We start from the raw sequence: 17,637 nt of genomic DNA, 5'->3' as shown, positions 1-17,637 counted from the left end.
ATGTATTTCAGTGCAGCTTCATGACCGGCGACTAATGGGCCGAAACGAGGCGTCATTACGGGCCAATGAAACCCTACCATCCATCCGCGGCGGTAATTGGCCACGATGCTGACGCTGGCCAAACGCGGCGAGTGGCAACACTGCGACAACGACAAAACAAAACACTCACGCCGGCCGTTTCCCTTCGCTACTCCTGCTTATTGCTTCTTCCTCCCCTCTCCCTCCTCCTCCTCCTACTCCTCTTCCTTGCAATCTGTTCTCCCGTTACCCTCCTCTTCTTTCCGATTATCTGCTCTCCTCCTGTCCTCCCCTTCCTCTTATTCCTTACCATGTGTCCTCCTGTCTTCCCTTTCCTCCACTTCTTCCTCCTCCTCCTCCTCCTCCTCTTCCTTGCAATCTGTTCTCCCGTTACCCTCCTCTTCTTTCCTATTATCTGCTCTCCTGTCTTCCTCTTCTTCCTCTTATTCCTTACCATGTGTCCTCCTGTCTTCCCTTTCCTCCACTTCTTCCTCCCCTCTCCCTCCTCCTCCTCCTACTCTTCTTCCTTGCAATTTGTTCTCCCGTTACCCTCCTCTTCTTTCCTATTATCTGCTCTCCTGTCTTCCTCTTCCTCTTCCTCCTCCAGACTCCTTACGTTCTTATGTTCTTATGTTCTTGACTATCAACCCTCCTGTCCTCCCCTTTCTCCACTTATCGACTATCTGTTTTCCTCCTCCTCTCCTTCCTCCTCTTCCTTGCAGTCTATATTCTCCTCCCGTCCTCACTTTCCTCCACTTCCCGAGTATATCTGTTCTCCTGTTCTTTCCTTTTTCTTGCCTCCTCCTCCCTTCTTCCAATCCCCTTTCTCTCTCTCCCTACCTCTCTCAAATCATCTTACTTTTTCCCCTCCATTCACTTCATCCTTCCCTACCGCCCCTTATCTCGTTCCTTCCCTCATATTTCCTAACTTTCCACCCTCCTGCGTCTTTATTTGTGCTATTATCTTATCTTTCTACTCCTTCCCTAACATTATCTTTTCGTCTCTTTCTTCCTTCCCTCTTTCCTTCCTGCCTCTTCCCGCCTCTTACCTAACTAACTCTACAGTCTCTACTTCCTAAACTACTACTCCTTCCTCCGTCTTCCCCTTCTCTATATACACCTTCCCACTCTCACCCAGACCACCCATCCACTTAATCTTCCTTACTTTCCATTCTCCTACGTCTTTATATGTGTTATCATTAGTCTACTCCTTCCCTGTAACACCTTCTCTTCGTCCCTTCTTTCCTCCCTTCTGCTTCTTACTGCAATCCTTCTACTTCATCTTCCTTACTTTCCTTCCCCCTCCGTCTTCATTTGTGCAATCATCATTCTACTTCCCAAACACCCCTTAAATGGTCCCTTCTTTCTTCATCCTTTCGTCTCTCTCTCTCTCTCTCTCTCTCTCTCTCTCTCTCTCTCTCTCTCTCTCTCTCTCTCTCTCTCTCTCTCTCTCTCTCTCTCTCTCTCTCTCTCTCTCTCTCTCTCTCTCTCTCTCTCTCTCGTTTCATCCTTTCTCCCATCCACTCGATCCCTCCCCCCCTTAACTTGTGCTCCCCCCGGCCTCATCTCACCTGAAGGGAATACATTACCATCCTAAAATACAGGTAATAACATCGCCCCCTGGAGCCCCGTTCGAGTGTCTCTCTCTCTCTCTCTCTCTCTCTCTCTCTCTCTCTCTCTCTCTCTCTCTCTCTCTCTCTCTCTCTCTCTCTCTCTCTCTCTCTCTCTCTCTCTCTCTCTCTCTCTCTCTCTCTCTCAGGTAATTTCAGGTGTAGCGGGAGGTCGGCGGAGTAAAGGGGCGCTACCTCGATTGCCCCCCCCCCCCCCTCCCGTGGTGACGAGAGAGAGAGAGAATCACAAATAAAAATAAACTGATGTACAGCGCCTCGGTAATTCCTTCCGCTTCCCCGATGACGGACGGCGACCATAATGTGTGTGTGTGTGTGTGTGTGTGTGTGTGTTTCAAGTCACCATCCACCTCCCTACACAGTCTCCCTCTCCCTCTCCCCTTCCCTCTCCCTCTCTCTGCACTCATTAATTTACCGTCGTCGTTTCTGGCTCTCAATATTAGTCAGGCAGGCGGTGCAGGAGGGCGAGGGATTGAGGATTAGGGGAGGAAGAAAGGGGGAGGGAAATAAAAGGGTGCCGGTATGGGGGAGACGCGAAGGGGGGCAGGAAAGGGGACGTGAAATATGGAGACGAGGGAGGAATAGGGGAGACTGTACAGGTGGAGAGCGGAAAGAAGAGGAGGTGGAGGAGGAGGAGGAGGGGAGAAATGCAATAATAGAATGAGGCAGAAAAAGTGGAGAGAAAATATAGAGAAGAAAGAGAAAGAAAAATAAAGAAAATGAAGAAAAAAAAGAGAAATAAAGAAATAAAGGACAAAGAAAGAAAATAAAGATAAAACGAGAAAAGGAGAGAAAAAAGGAAGAGAGAGAGAGAGAAGGGGAGGGGCGTGTGATTTCATTAGCCTCCTGTGTTTACCTTCGACAGCTACTCAGGCAGGTAAGGTCATGTACCCCCCCCCCTACCTTTCCTCTCCCCCTTCCCCTCCTTCTCACCCTCCCTACCTTTCCCCTTCCCTTTCCCTTCCCCTCACCTCCTAGCCCCCCCCCCACACTTCCTCTCCCCTCGCCCTTCCCTTTCTCCCTCCTCTCTCACCTCCTAGCCCCCCCCCTTCCTTTCCCCCTTCTCTCTCACCTCCTAGCAACCCCCCCCCCTTCCTTTCCCCTCGCCCTTCCCTTCCTCCCTTCTCTCTCACCTCCTATTCTCCCTTTTTTCTGTATTCTTCCTTTCTTCTTTTTCCTCCAAGTTCTCTGTTCGCTTTAGCCTTCACCTCGCTCTTCCCTTTTTTTCTGTATTTTTCCTTCTTTTTCCTCCAAGTTCTTTATTCGCTTCTTCCTCCTCCTAGTTTTTCCCTTTTTTTTCCTCTTCTTTTTCCATGGATTCAGTCTACTTGTCATTCTTTTTTTCTCTTATCGTTTTCCTCAATTTTTTCTTCATTTATCTCTTCTCTTATTTATCCCTTTATTTTTTAGTTTATCTCCTTCCTCTCTACATTATTATTTTTAACTTTTCTCTATTTTATTCCCTCTTTTCTGTATTTTCTTTGCATTTATTTCGCTCGTCACCATTCATTCTTCTGCTACCTCTCACATCCTCCTCCTCCTCCTCCTCCTCTTTCACCCCTCTTTATTCTCTCCTTCTTTCCTCTATTCCACTTTTCCTTTTTCCTTTACCCTTTTCTCTCCTTTTCCAGTATTTCTCTTGCATTTCCCACCTGTTGTTATCCTCCTCCTCCTCCTCCTCCTCCTCCTCTTTTACCCCCATTCATTCTCTTCTTCCTTCCTCTATTCCACTTTTCCTTTTCCTTTACCCTTTTCTCTCCTTTTCCAATATTTCTCTTGCATTTATCCACCTGTTATCCTCCTCCTCCTCCTCCTCCTCCTCCTCCTCCTCCTCCTCCTCCTTTTCTTTTACCCTTTTCTCTTCTTTTCCAATATTTCTCTTGCATTTATCCATCTGTTATCCTCCTCCTCCTCTTTCACCCCCTTCATTCTCTCCTTCTTTCCTCTATTCCAATTTTCCTTTTCCTTTACACTTTTCTCTCCTTTTCCAATATTTCTCTTGTATTTATCCACCTGTTACCCTCCTCCTCCTCCTCGTCCTCCTCCTCCTTTATCTTTTCAACATCTCCATTTAACACATTCACATCATCTATTACGTCTAACTCATAACCATTTTCCATCCCCTACAGTTCTTCTACCCTGCCATTCATCCTTCCCTTCCTGGTTCGTCAAATACCTATCCTCCTCCTCCTCCTCCTCCTCCATACATTCTTCTCCTTCGTCCGCCCTACAGCAAGGTGTGATTAAGGAGACCCGCCACTCTGCCACAGGTAATAAGCTACACACACACACACACACACACACACACACACACACACACACACACACACAGGTTTCTTCCATTAGCAAAAGACGGAAATATCTTAAGTGGTTCTCCCTGGAGGCTATGTGGACGCCAGTGATACACACACACACACACACACACACACACACATTGAATATCTCGACACATACAACATTCTCTTATGTATACTGTGTGTGTGTGTGTGTGTGTGTTATGAGTGCGCTCCACTTTATAATCTCTCTCTCTCTCTCTCTCTCTCTCTCTCTCTCTCTCTCTCTCTCTCTCTCTCTCTCTCTCTCTCTCAACGCCTCACTTCCTCACTCGTTCACTCGCACTCCCCTCGTATCGTCAATCACCACACTGCATTAACTGAGCTCTAAGTGTTCCTCTCCCTGGCCGCCTTCCCCGTCACCCCCGGCAGGAGGCAGCAGCGGCGGCGGAGTCCACACCCTCCCACTTGTTGCGTCCCACCACATATACACACACGGCGAGGCGAGGCTGAAGCTGCGTCCGTCTCCAGCTGGGATTAACCGAGCGGTGGAATATTAAGGGAGTCTGTCTGGTCTGTCTCAGTTACCCTTTGAAACGCTAGTCTGGGCTGGAGTGATGGATGAGGGAGAGTTAGACAGACTGATGGATGAGCAAAGAGACAGAGAGGGAGGAAGACTGACGGATGAGCAGAGGCAGTTACAGATAGACGAATGAGTAAAGAAAGACTGAGAAAGAAGGAGAGACAGACTGACGGATGAGCAAAGTGACAGAGAGAGGGAGGAAGACTGACGGATAAGGAGAGGCACCTACAGATTGAGGAATGAGTAAAGAAAGACTGAGAAAGGAGAGACAGACTGACGGATGAGCAAAGAGACAGAGAGAGGGAGGAAGACTGACGGATAAGCAGAGAAAGTTACAGATTGACAAATGAGTAAAGAATGACTGAGAAAGAAGGAGAGACAGACAAACAGAAACAGACTGATGGGTGAGCAAAGACAGAGAGGAGAGACTAACGGATGAGTAAAACAGACAGACAGATAGACAGACGAATAATCAAAAAGAGACTGAAGGACGGATCAGCAGACGGAGAAACAGAATGAAGTATAAACAAACAGACAGACAGAGACAGACAAACTAACGATAAACACAAAGAGACAGACTGACGGATAAGCAAAGAAATACACACTAACAGACACAGACAGGAACGCAGAAACATCCATCACAGCACACAAAGTTCCGTGACCTCTAAAAGCGACACGCAGCGCCACATACACTAATGACACACTCCTTGCTCCCTCTTGACCGCCGGAGAGGACGCGTGCACGCAACCCGCCGCCTAGCACACACACACACACACACACACACACACACACACACACACACGAGAACATCAAGAAAAACAAACATTCCTCTCGACATTGAACAAGCGTAACTTTGATGCGATGAAGTTGAGGAGTGACGCGTTTCCAAGACAGACGGACAGACAAACCGACTGAGAGAGAGAGAGAGAGAGAGAGAGGATGACAGACCGAGGGCGTGGCGGCATGCGGGGTAGGACTCTTGGTCAGCCGCTCACACGCCGTCATTAGTGGGCATCACGGGCCTCGTGCCTGGGGCGGCGGGGCACCGTTACGCCGCCTTGCCTCCCGCTGCAGGACACGCCAGACGGGCACGGGCGGGGCGGGGCGGGGCAGGGCAGGCTATGGTAAGGTGGAGCAGGGTGTGGCAGGGTGAAACGGGACCCCAAGATACATGACCCGGCTAAACAGATTGAAGGGACACACAGCCATACACCCAACACACAAAGACAGCCATACACAGAACACACAAAGATCGCCATACATAAAGGAACTTATGCAGCGTTTTAAGAATCATACACTGAACACGTAGCTTTATAGAGATTATACGCAGACGATACTAAAGGTTACACCACCCTGACCATGAAACATACGTAGATAGCCATGCGTAGAGGAACATACGTGTTTCCATCACCATATACTGACGAAGAAAAGGCGTTAGAAGGATTATATACAGAACATCACACAAAAGGTTACAGCAACAGAAACTAAATGTGAAATAACAGCAAATTTAACTTCCATCCAAAACACGCGAATAGAAAAAAAAAAAAAAAAAAAGACGCAAAACCTGTAATGTGAAAAAAAGAAAAAAAAAAAAAAAAGAAAAGAAAACACCAACCATAACCAGCCACATGTAGGACTTTATGAATATGTATTAGCAAGGAACACAACCCGAGGGAAGGCAGCCGTTACCGAGGCGATCCCCAGACGAATACAGAATGCAGTCTACGAGGCGGGGGGGGGGGGGGGGCAGGCAGGCAGGGTGAGGCAGGAAGAGGCGGGGCAGGGCGAGGTGGGGCCGTGAAAGACATGACTCGCAACTAAACGGGGAGGCGAGAACACGTAAGGAAGAGGCCCCGGTATGCAAGAAGGATGGGGGTGAGGTGAGGGTGATTCATTCTCTCTCTCTCTCTCTCTCTCTCTCTCTCTCTCTCTCTCTCTCTCTCTCCAGGAGATTAGAAAGGCAAAAAGAGGGCGAAAAGAGGAGATACAGAGATATGATAGGAGAGAATTTAAAGCTAAGGGTGGGTGGATATGCCCTTTTTCAAGTCTGTCTTTCTCCTCTTTTCTAAAACCTGGCACAAAGGAATCAGAAGCAGAGTGGAAAGACAAAAAGGGGGAGAAGAGAAGAGTTACAGAGATATGATAGGAGAGAATTAAAACTAAGAGTGGGTGGATATGCCCTTTTTCAAGTCTGTCTTTCTCTTTCCTAAAACCTGGCACAAGGGAATCAGGTGCAGGGTGGAAAGACAAAAAGGGGAAGAAGAGATGTGACACAGAGATGATAGAAGATTAAAGCTGAGGGTGGGAGGATATGCTCTTTTTCAAGTCTAACTTTCTCCTCTTTCCCAGAACTAGGCAAACGAAAATCAGAAGCAGAGTGGAAGGATAAAAAGAGAAGAGATGTGGAGATAATATGAGTGGATTTGAAGCCTGAGTGGGTGGGGATGCGTCTTTTTCAGTCTTTCTCCTCTTCCTTCCTTTAACCTGGCAGAAGGAAAGCAGGGGAGTGGAAATTTGAAAAACGAGAGAAGAGATGCATAGATGAAAGGGGAGGATTTAAAGCATGGGCGGGTGTCTTTCAATCTTCTCTTCCTTCCTATAACCTGGCAAACGGAAATCAGAACCAAAGTGGAAAGACAAAAAAAGGGGATAAAAAAGGACGAGTCTGAATAATGAGACAATCGGAGACAAAGACAAGGTGGATGGACTTCTCTCTCTCTCTCTCTCTCTCTCTCTCTCTCTCTCTCTCTCTCTCTCTCTCTCTCTCTCTCAACTTTCCACCTCTTCCTGCGAGTTTATACAAAGAAAATCATAAAAACGCCAAAATCACACAGTCACAGCCAAGTCACTGAAACCTTTGCAACAGTGACCTGAAACAAAAACAAAACAAAACAATGAATGGATGGAACAAATGGAAGGAAAGTAAGGAAAGGGTGACGTTTGGAAACACGCACGGAATCCAAGGCCCATCTGACCCTCACCCCTTCCCCCTCCCTTCTCACCCCCACCTGTTCCTCTCCCCAGTCTGAAAGAGGCCGGTAGGTCTATGCTAGGCAGCTCTTGTGACCCTAACCCCACCTAACATCATTATCCACGAACTTATCTAATCTTTTTTTTTTTAATGTGCCTATCGTATTGGCGCTCACAACATGACTGCCTAGCCTATTCCACTCATCCACCACTCCGTTGGTAACATGAGAAAGCAGGCAACAGAAAGACTGTCTGCTCATAACGAGGCTGCCCGATTTAGTGGTTTAATCAGATCGACCTGTAGAGTTGATTACAACACTTGTACGTGCGAGAGAGTATGTTTGAAGGAAGAGGAGGAAGAGGAGGAGGAGGAGGAGGAGGAGGAGAAAGAGCAAGAGGAGGAAGAGAAAAAAGACAAAATCGAGGAACAAGAGGAAGAGGAGGAGCAGGGGCCTCCAACAGGGCGTGTTCAGCAAGCCATCCACTTCCATCTACAGACCACTCCCGATGCTCCGGTAACTAAGTTTCATGTTTTTCTATTTACTTTCTGACAAAACGTCTTAAAGTTTCCTGTTTTGTAAAAGGTTGTGCAGGGCCTAGCAGCGAGTGGCCTCTAGTACCAGCAGCACGCGGCACGCGGGGCCGCTGCCGGGGAAGGCGGGACTTGGACCACGCTAACTCACGGGCCCCTCCCCGGCGGCCTCAACGCGTGGCGCCCCGACGCTGATTGTGCTGAAGGAGGTTCATGACCAAACCGCGACGGAACCTGCCTCCGTAACTTCGTGAAGGATCCTTCCTCCGACACTCTGAATAACGACTGACTGACTGGCCGATTTACTGATTGACTGATTGACTCTTGACTGACTTGACTAACAAACTAATCAACAGCGTGACGGATCCTCCCTCCGCCACTCTTGACTGACTTGACTGACTGACTGAAAGCGTGACGGATCCTCCCTCCGCCACTCTTGACTGACTTGACTGACTGACTGATAGCGTGACGGATCCTCCCTCCGCCACTCTTGACTGACTTGACTGACTGACTGACAGCATGACGGATCCTCCCTCCGCCACTCTCGACTGACTTGACTGACTGACTGACAGCGTGACGGATCCTCCCTCCGCCACTCTTGACTGACTTGACTGACTCACTGACAGCATGACGGATCCTCCCTCCGCCACTCTTGACTGACTTGACTGACTGACTGAGAGCGTGACGGATCCTCCCTCCGCCACTCTTGACTGACTTGACTGACAGCATGACGGATCCTCCCTCCGCCACTCTTGACTGACTTGACTGACTGACTGACAGCGTGACGGATCCTCCCTCCGCCACTCTTGACTGACTTGACTGACTGACTGACAGCGTGACGGATCCTCCCTCCGCCACTCTTGACTGACTTGACTGACTGACTGACAGCATGACGGATCCTCCCTCCGCCACTCTTGACTGACTTGACTGACTGACTGAGAGCGTGACGGATCCTCCCTCCGCCACTCTTGACTGACTTGACTGACTGACTGACAGCATGACGGATCCTCCCTCCGCCACTCTTGACTGACTTGACTGACTGACTGACAGCGTGACGGATCCTCCCTCCGCCACTCTTGACTGACTTGACTGACTGACTGACAGCGTGACGGATCCTCCCTCCACCACTCTTGACTGACTTGACTGACTGACTGACAGCGTGACGGATCCTCCCTCCGCCACTCTTGACTGACTTGACTGACTGACTGACAGCGTGACGGATCCTCCCTCCGCCACTCTTGACTGACTTGACTGACTGACTGACAGCGTGACGGATCCTCCCTCCGCCACTCTTGACTGACTTGACTGACTGACTGACAGCGTGACGGATCCTCCCTCCGCCACTCTTGACTGACTTGACTGACTGACTAACAGCAAGACGGATCCTCCCTCCGCCACTCTTGACTGACTTGACTGACTGACAGACTAACGGGTTATCCCCCGTCACTTGACTGACCGACTGACAGACTAACGGGTTATCCCCCGTCACTTGACTGACCGACTGACAGACTAACGGGTTATCCCCCGTCACTTGACTGACCGACTGACAGACTAACGGGTTATCCCCCGTCACTTGACTGACCGACTGACAGACTAACGGGTTATCCCCCGTCACTTGACTGACTGACTGACAGACTAACGGGTTATCCCCCGTCACTTTCTCTCATTACTTACTTTTCTTATACTGAATATGTATTACTGATATAGTTTGACCGGACTTTGCAGAGAAAGAAGGCATGCATCTGTGTGTAAGCGTGCATGTGTTATGTGTGTGCACTGTGTGTCTGTGGGTTGTGGCACGGAGGAAAGAGAGGGAGAAGGGGAGAGGACGGGAAGGGGGAAAAGGGGGGGGGGGGGAGAGGAGGAGTGGAAAAGGAGATAGGAGAAGGGATGGAAGGGGGAAGAGAAGGGGAGAAGTGGTAGAAGAGCGGAGGGGAGAAGGGGGAAGGGAATTGTGGGGAGAGGAGGGGGAGTAGTGAGAGCAGCGAGCGGTGGCAATGACAGTCCCGAACTTGACCTTTGTCACCCGCGGAAATAAAGACAACGGCGGAATAACAAAGAAGTCGACTTTCCACATGACTGTCACGACGATATTATGATTTTACTACCAAACTACCTGTCTCTCTCTCTCTCTCTCTCTCTCTCTCTCTCTCTCTCTCTCTCTCTCTCAACACTATTTCCTTCCTCTCCTTTCCTTCCTTGTTCTCTCCCTTCCCTTAAGACTCAACTCTCCTTCTTCTCTTTCGCCGTCTCTCTCTCTCTCTCTCTCTCTCTCTCTCTCTCTCTGACAAGCTCAAACATGTTCATATCTGTTGGTGACGGTACAACCCTGGCGGCCTATTATAAGAGTAGGTATAATATTGATCAAGATACACAAACGGCTCTTCGTTAGTTCTGTAAGGAAGATAAGGTGGGTCAACTTTTGGGTACATGTCTCATCTTGTCTAGTTTCTATCTCTTCCTTTGAGTCTACATCAAAATCAGTCACAGGCAAGTCATCGCCACCTGAGTCACTGTAGCCTTTGCAACAGTGACCTGAAGAAAATGGAGGCCGAAATTGAAGGAAAATAAGAAAAGGGGAGCAACATATTCGCGGAGCTTGAACATTCGCGGGGTCTGTTTCGTAACCCCGCGAATGTTAACCCGGTAGCAGCGACGGGCCTAATTTGTGGCTTTACCATGTACCAGCGGCAGGCTAAATTTTTGCCATGATATAACCCCCCCAAAAAAAATAGATGATGCATAAACTGATCACAATGCGTTGATACACGTATATTTAGAATGGTTTGCGTGACTGATGATTTTTTCTCATATTTCTCGTGTAGACTGGCCTTTAAGAAACATGATCCCCGCAGCTACCGGGTTAAGGAACGACTATATTGTGTCACGTTGAAGCAGCAAGTTATCGACACCAAAAATCACTCGCAAGAGGTAACCCGTCCCTATCCATCACTTCAATAAGCTTCCTGGTGGCACTGTAATCTAACCATGTAGTAACCTATAAAATAAAAAATTAGGCTGTGCGAGTTAATGCGACACTAATTCCCTTGAAAGAGATACGTTAATGAGCTTACTGGTGAATATATGGCTTAATCTTGTGACCCATCATAAAAAAATACGGTCGTCCATGAGCCTGCAAGTTGACGCCCATCAATCTCTTAAAAAAGATACAAGAAACTTCACATTAGTCACGTAAATGAGTTTGACGGTGACGCTACGATTCTAACGAAGAAATAGGAATCCCAATGAATCTGTAAGTTAACGTCGCAAAATCACTTTAACGTACAAACATTTTTCAAAGGCAACAAGGGAGATACGTCGGATTTTCATGAGTCTTTTCTGTCATGGTGAAGAAGCCTTGTCAAACTATCCCTGGGCTCATAAAACCACCCATGTGAATAACCACATCCTCCACTAAAGCCTTATCATATGTGGGTTAGTCGGGCTGTCATGAGCTTTTTTTTTTTTCACATTCATCGTGCAGAAGCCTATAGTCATACAATCACTAGGCTCATAAAACTACCCATGGAAATAACAACAACCTCCATGGAAGCCTTATCAAATGTAGGTGTGTAAGCCATGAAATGCTTGAGGATATAGGCCCCGAAATGCTTGAGAATATAGACCCCGAAATGTTTGGTAATATGGCCCACAAATCACTGAAACGCGGTGAACAATGGGAGATGAATCCTTGTGGGTGGACAGTAAGTGGCGGGAGATGGTACCTAGGGAAAGCGGGAAGAGGCGGCAGCGGGGATATAAAGCGGTAACAATAGCCTTTAATGAGCAATAGCGGAGGAAGTCTCGGAGTAATTGGGGCAACCTGAGGACGATACGCCAAATGGGAAAGTCGGAGTGGAAAAAGGAAAATGAAAAACCGACGAAATGCTCAGTTTAGGAGACGGTCGCCTTTAAGAGGGGAAATGTGAATGCCATGGTCTCTCTCTCTCTCTCTCTCTCTCTCTCTCTCTCTCTCTCTCTCTCTCTCTCTCTCTCTCTCTCTCAACACTATCTTCTTCCTTTCCTTTCCTTCCTTATTCACTTTCCTTCCTTTTCTCCTTTCCCAACACTGAATTCCTCTCCCTCTTCTCTTTCGCCGTCTTCCTCTTCCTTCCTCACTGTCTCCTTGTTAATTCTCTCTCTCTCTCTCTCTCTCTCTCTCTCTCTCTCTCTCTCTCTCTCTCTCTCTCTCTCTCTCTCCTCTTTTTCAGGGTGTTATTTTTTGGGTTGTAAGCTTCCTAATTTGCTTTGGCTTTGGCGCGCTTCCTGTGTCGTAAAAAAATAAATAAATGGGTGGAAAATAGGAGGCAAACAATATACATGCAGTTCACCAGAAGCCCTACTGATGTATATATAATGCGACGGGATGATTTGAAGGGTGACAGATGGACGAAAATGTGAAGAAAACAATACATACAGTTAACTATAGGACCTACCGTACTGATGTGATGTGATGAGGGTGTTGTCTAAAGGGCCTATTCTATAAACCATTGGGAGTAAAATTTTGGAATGAAAGATGTTGGGAGTTTACCGATGAAGGCCGCGCATGGGAAAATAAAAATAAAAAATCGAAAAAGAAAATATAGATAAAAAACTAAAATGCTGGGTGGCAGAACACGATACGCCCTTGTGAATAAGTGTGTAGATGGTGTGTAGTATGTAGAGATAATGTAGATAATGGTGGGAGAGGAAGAGGAGGAGATGGTGACAAGGATAGGCTAGCTAGTGAACAGAATAGCCTACTTGTTTTTATTTTTTTCTACCAAGGAGCATTTTCTTGACACCCCCTCCTATCCCAACCTGTAAATATGGAATGTATAATGTATGACTGTAGATAATGTAGATTTATTTATGTGTAGTGTATAATGTATAGAGATAATGTGTTTAGATAATGTATGTATATGTATGTAGATGATGTAGAGATAAGAGTAGAAAGAAAAGAAAAAGTAGAGAGAAAAAGAACACGAAGTACAGCGAGGATTTTTTTCAGCTTACAGACGTCAGTAGAAAGATCGATCGCGGACCCAAAATGAATTACCCGCCTCAAAATTCATGTATCTATAGATTTATCTGACACGTGACCTAACGAAAGCGACGAAATACGACAGGCGGGACTAATAATTCACGTGAGGACAAGGTATAACACACACACACACACACACACATACACACACACACACACCTTGACTGAAATAACCAATTCAAATCGGGTATGCAAAAAAATATGTATACACAAGCTTCAGAAAGTTAAAAAACAAAACAAAAATATGGTAAAATGAAAAATATTAGCCTACGAACTTAATAAACACACACACACACACACACACACACACACACACACACACACACACACACACACACACACACACACACACCTTAATGACTGAAGTACTTTACCAATTCAAATCGTGTATGCCAAAAAAAATATATACAGAAGCTTCAGAAAGTACAAAACAAAACAGAAATATATGGTAAAATGAAGAATATTACGAACTTGATAAACACACACACACACACACACACACACACGGGGCTGCTACATATGCTCCTCGTCGCCAGCGGGTCGTGGGGGCGGCGGGTCTATGGGAAAGGTGATCTCTCGAGCTTCCGCCAGAATATGGGTCAGATTCCTCAGGGGAGCGAGGCAAGGCGTGACCCCGACCCCCACCCACACACACACAGGCGGAAGGTCGTGTGTGTGTGTGTGTGTGTGTGTGTGTGTGTGTGTGTGTGTGTGTTACGTTTATGAAGTTCGTAATACCCTTCATTTTATCATTTGCTGTAATCTGGGTTTTTTTCAAGCTCATGTATATTTTTTTTTTTGTGGGGGGAAGGCGTACACGATTTGAATTAGTGGAACATTATAATCATTAGGTGTGTGTGTGTGTGTGTGTGTGTGTGTGTGTGTTCGTTCTTTTTGTTCATGAAGTTCGTAATACCCTTCATTTTATCATTTGCTGTAATCTAAGCTTATGTATAGTTTTTTTGGGGGGAAGGCGTACACGATTTGAATTGGTGGAAGATTCTAATCATTATGTGTGTGTGTGTGTGTGTGTGTGTGTGTGTGTGTGTGTGTGTGTGTTTCCCGAGGGCACCGCTGTCATCAAGGAACCATGTGCGTGTTCTTACGAAGGTGTGTTCTTATCTAAGTATACCTTGCGCTGCTTCCTCCTTCCACCCCACTTTTCCTCCTCCTTTTTCTCCTACTCCTCCCTGCCCTCCTTCTACTACTCCTCCCTGCCCTCCTTCTACTACTCCTCCCTGCCCTCCTTCTACTACTCCTCCCTGCCCTCCTTCACCGCACACCTCACCCTCTAAGTCTCCCCAATATGTTCATAACCTCTCTAATCTCACTAACTTCACCCCAGCACTTAAACAGTCTTTCCAGCACCTCCATAACCTTCTCAGCACTTCAATCCTCTCACCAGCTCTCTCGTAGTCTTTCCAGTAATCCCATAATCTCTCCAGCACTTCCATAGCCTCCCTAATTTCCCCAGTCTCTCCTCAGCACTTCTACTATAGTCTCCCCAAAATCATCGCGGTTCTCAGCACCCTTACATTCACCCCTTATTTCTCAGTCTCCCCCTCATCTTCCTAGTCTCTGCAACACCCTAAGATAATGCACGCTATCTCTCCAAGCTCACCCCCGCCTTGATATGCTTCCCACCGCCTCTCTAACCCCTCCCTACACACACACACACACACACACCTTAGCACTGAGGGAGGGATGTTCTTAGTGCGTTACCTCGAAGGGCTCGCGATCCATTATTCATGGGCGCCGAGATCCATCACACTCAGGGGAAGCATCGATAACCGGCCCCCTGGGTAGAGCGCCCCCGCCCCTTCCCCCCACTACCCCCTCCCCTCCCCTCCTCCTGCTCCCCGCTTCCTCCCACCTGGACGGACACCTGTAGCTTACACTTACACGCACTTAAATATACTTACACACACACACACACACACACACACCTGTCTACCTACCTACCTACCTAACTACCTATTTTCTACCCGTCTATCTACTTACTTATCTATACACACAAAAAAAACATATCTATCAGTCGACCTTTCTTCACATCTACACACACACACACACACACACACACACACACACACACACACACACACACACGAGAGCCCCTGCGGTTTGCCCCTCCTCTCCCCTTCTCCCCCCCTTCCTCCATGCCAACGCCCGCACCCTCAAATCAAATATCCCACGTCACGCTTCTTACTTCTTGGATTCGGGTTATTATTGGTGGGTCTTCCTCACCACCTTCACTTCCTGGTCGTCGCCGCCTCCTTCCCGCCCTCCGCCGCGTCAATCGCCGGAATCTGAACTCATTTGCACTCGTCTTTTCCGCACCTTTTCCTCGGTCTCTGCTTTCTCTTATGACGCATGAATAGTCCCACTAGCCCAGACTTCCCTCGCCTGCATTTCTCCTTCCATGCCACTCCTTCCCATTGTCTTCTGTTCCCTTCCTTTTGATTCTCTTCCACTCTGCATTCCTTTCCATTGTCTTCCATTCCCTTCGACTCCTCCCGGCTCCTTTCTACTCCCATTCCTTTCTCTTCGCTGCAAGCTGACAATTTTCATCCATCGCCGAGCTAGTGGCCTGAGATAACCCGCACTCTAATAAAACTCAACAAAAGAATCAAAAGTGACCCCTGCAAGAATGGCGCCACTAAAATGCACTTGCCTGCGTCACTGATGGACTGGAGCCGACCAGCAAAATAAAAAATAAAAAAAATAAAAAAGCCCAATCATTAAAGCCTATCCCCGTTGTACGCCGAACATATAAAAATCACATTCAATTATTTTTCATGCCTCTTCCTCCACTCTACTTCCTTCCAATCTTTTCCGTTCTCATATTCCCTTCCAATCTTTCCACTCCCATTCATTCCCTTCTTCCCTTCCCTTCCCTTCCATTTGGCTCTGCTCCCTTTCAGTAATATAATCTCCCAGCAACCAAACAGCTTACCCACCACCCCCACAGTCACCCCTGCACACTCTTAGTCACCCCTGCACACCCTTAGTCTCCCTAGCACCCACGTATACTCTGCCTAGGACCACAGTTATCTCCCCAAAACCTTCACCCCTTAGTCTCCCCAGCAGGCCAGCACCATCATAGTCTTCCCAGGGCCATCTTAGCCTCCCCAGCACCTCTGTAATCTCCCAACACCCCCACAGCCTTGCACAACCTCAGTATTATCTCCCAGGACTTCCCCGACACCGCCACAGCCTCCCTCAACCAGTATTATCTCCCCAGTAGTCTCCCCATCTCCTCTAATCTCCCAGCACCAGCAAAGTCTCCCACCACCTGTATTATCGTCTCCCCCAGCAGCGCCTCTCAGCCTCCCACCTTTAAAAACCTGTCGGAGCTTCCCCCTCAGGTATGCGCCCATTCTTGAGGCACGTGAGACTGAATTTTACAGCCCTTCCGGTTACCCGCGGCGCCACTCTCTTCCTCTCTCTTTCCATACCCTCGTCCTCCCTGTCCCTCATCTTCCCTTTCACTCTCTTTCCCTTCCCTCTCCTTCATCATCTTCTTATTTCTTCCCTCACTTTTCCTTCTTTCCTTCTCTTTCCCTACCCTCTCTCGTCCTCTCTGTCCCTCATCTTCCCTTTTCCTCTCTTTCCCTACCCTCTCTCGTCCTCTCTCTCCTTCATCTTCCCTTTCACTCTCTTTCCCTTCCCTCTCCATCATCTTATTTCTTCTCTCACTCACTTTTCCTTCTTTCCTTCTCTCTCCCTCTCTTTCCCTAACCTCATCTTCCTTTCTGCTCCCTCTTTCCCTATCCTCTCCCTGTCACAGTCACTCATCTTCAATCTCTCTTTTACTATACCTTTTCCCTCCCTTATCTTCTACCTTCTCAATCTTTCTCTCCTTATCCTCTCCCTGTTTCTTCTTCACTCTTAATCTCTTTTTTCCCTAACTTCACTCTCCCTTTCCTTACTTTTCCCATTTTCCTCTTTTCCTACCGTCTATCCCTCTCTTATCCTTTTCTCTCACTTTATTTACCTCTCTCTCTCTCTCTCTCTCTCTCTCTCTCTCTCTCTCTCTCTCTCTCTCATCTTTCCTCTCTCATATTTTTTCCCACTTCCCGTTTTCTCTTTCCCTGCACTCTCTCCCACATCTTCATTTCTCTTGCTTTTCCCTCTTTTCCTCCTCCTTTTTCCTTCTTGCCTTACCTCGCGTCTCCTACGAATGTATATGAGTTAGTTTTTTTTTTAAAGCACAAGAAGGTGAAGTTTGCAGGTTGTTTTGGTTATTCGTATAGCTTAGTTTATCCTTTTCTCCGTTTTCTTTAATGCCTCTTTCCCCTTTTTTTCTTACCTCTAAATTTCCTTCGCTTCTTTCTATCTTCGTTTTCTTTCTCTCTTCCTCTTAATTTCTTTCGCTTTTTTTATTATCTTCTTTTCATTCGTAGTTTATTTTATGCTTTTTTTATTTTTCTTTCATGCCTATTTCCCTTTCTTCCTCCCTTTTATTAATTTCTTTCACTTCTTTTTTATCCTTTTCTTTTCATTCATAGTTTAGTTTATCCTCTTTTCCTTTCCCTTTCACGCCTTCTTTTCACCTTCCTTCCCTTTCTGACTTTTTATTTTCTTCGTTTCTTTCTATCTCATCCTTTCTC

The 17,637-nt window shown here is 47.2% G+C and overlaps 1 protein-coding gene across 1 annotated transcript; it reads right to left on the bottom strand.

Annotated features, from left to right (window-relative positions):
- Positions 1-7,638: 7,638 nt before the first annotated feature.
- On the bottom strand, positions 7,639-11,398 carry LOC127001437 (uncharacterized). Its single transcript, XM_050865965.1, has 3 exons — positions 11,395-11,398; positions 8,720-9,660; positions 7,639-8,403 (listed from the first exon to the last, which is right to left on the bottom strand). The coding sequence occupies exons 1-3, from the start codon at positions 11,396-11,398 to the stop codon at positions 8,350-8,352; spliced, it is 999 nt and encodes a 332-aa protein (XP_050721922.1). The 3' UTR covers positions 7,639-8,349.
- Positions 11,399-17,637: the final 6,239 nt, after the last annotated feature.

The sequence above is a fragment of the Eriocheir sinensis genome, chromosome 21 (assembly GCF_024679095.1).
Source record: "Eriocheir sinensis breed Jianghai 21 chromosome 21, ASM2467909v1, whole genome shotgun sequence".
Taxonomy (NCBI): Eukaryota; Metazoa; Arthropoda; class Malacostraca; order Decapoda; family Varunidae; genus Eriocheir; species Eriocheir sinensis.
This window is presented reverse-complemented; position numbering and strand designations above follow the sequence as displayed.

Coding starts and splice junctions, on each gene's coding strand:
- LOC127001437 (XM_050865965.1), bottom strand. Junction 8,404..8,719: donor TCCGTCATGCTGTCAGTCAA/GTCAGTCAAGAG, acceptor GCTTTCAGTCAG/TCAGTCAAGTCAGTCAAGAG.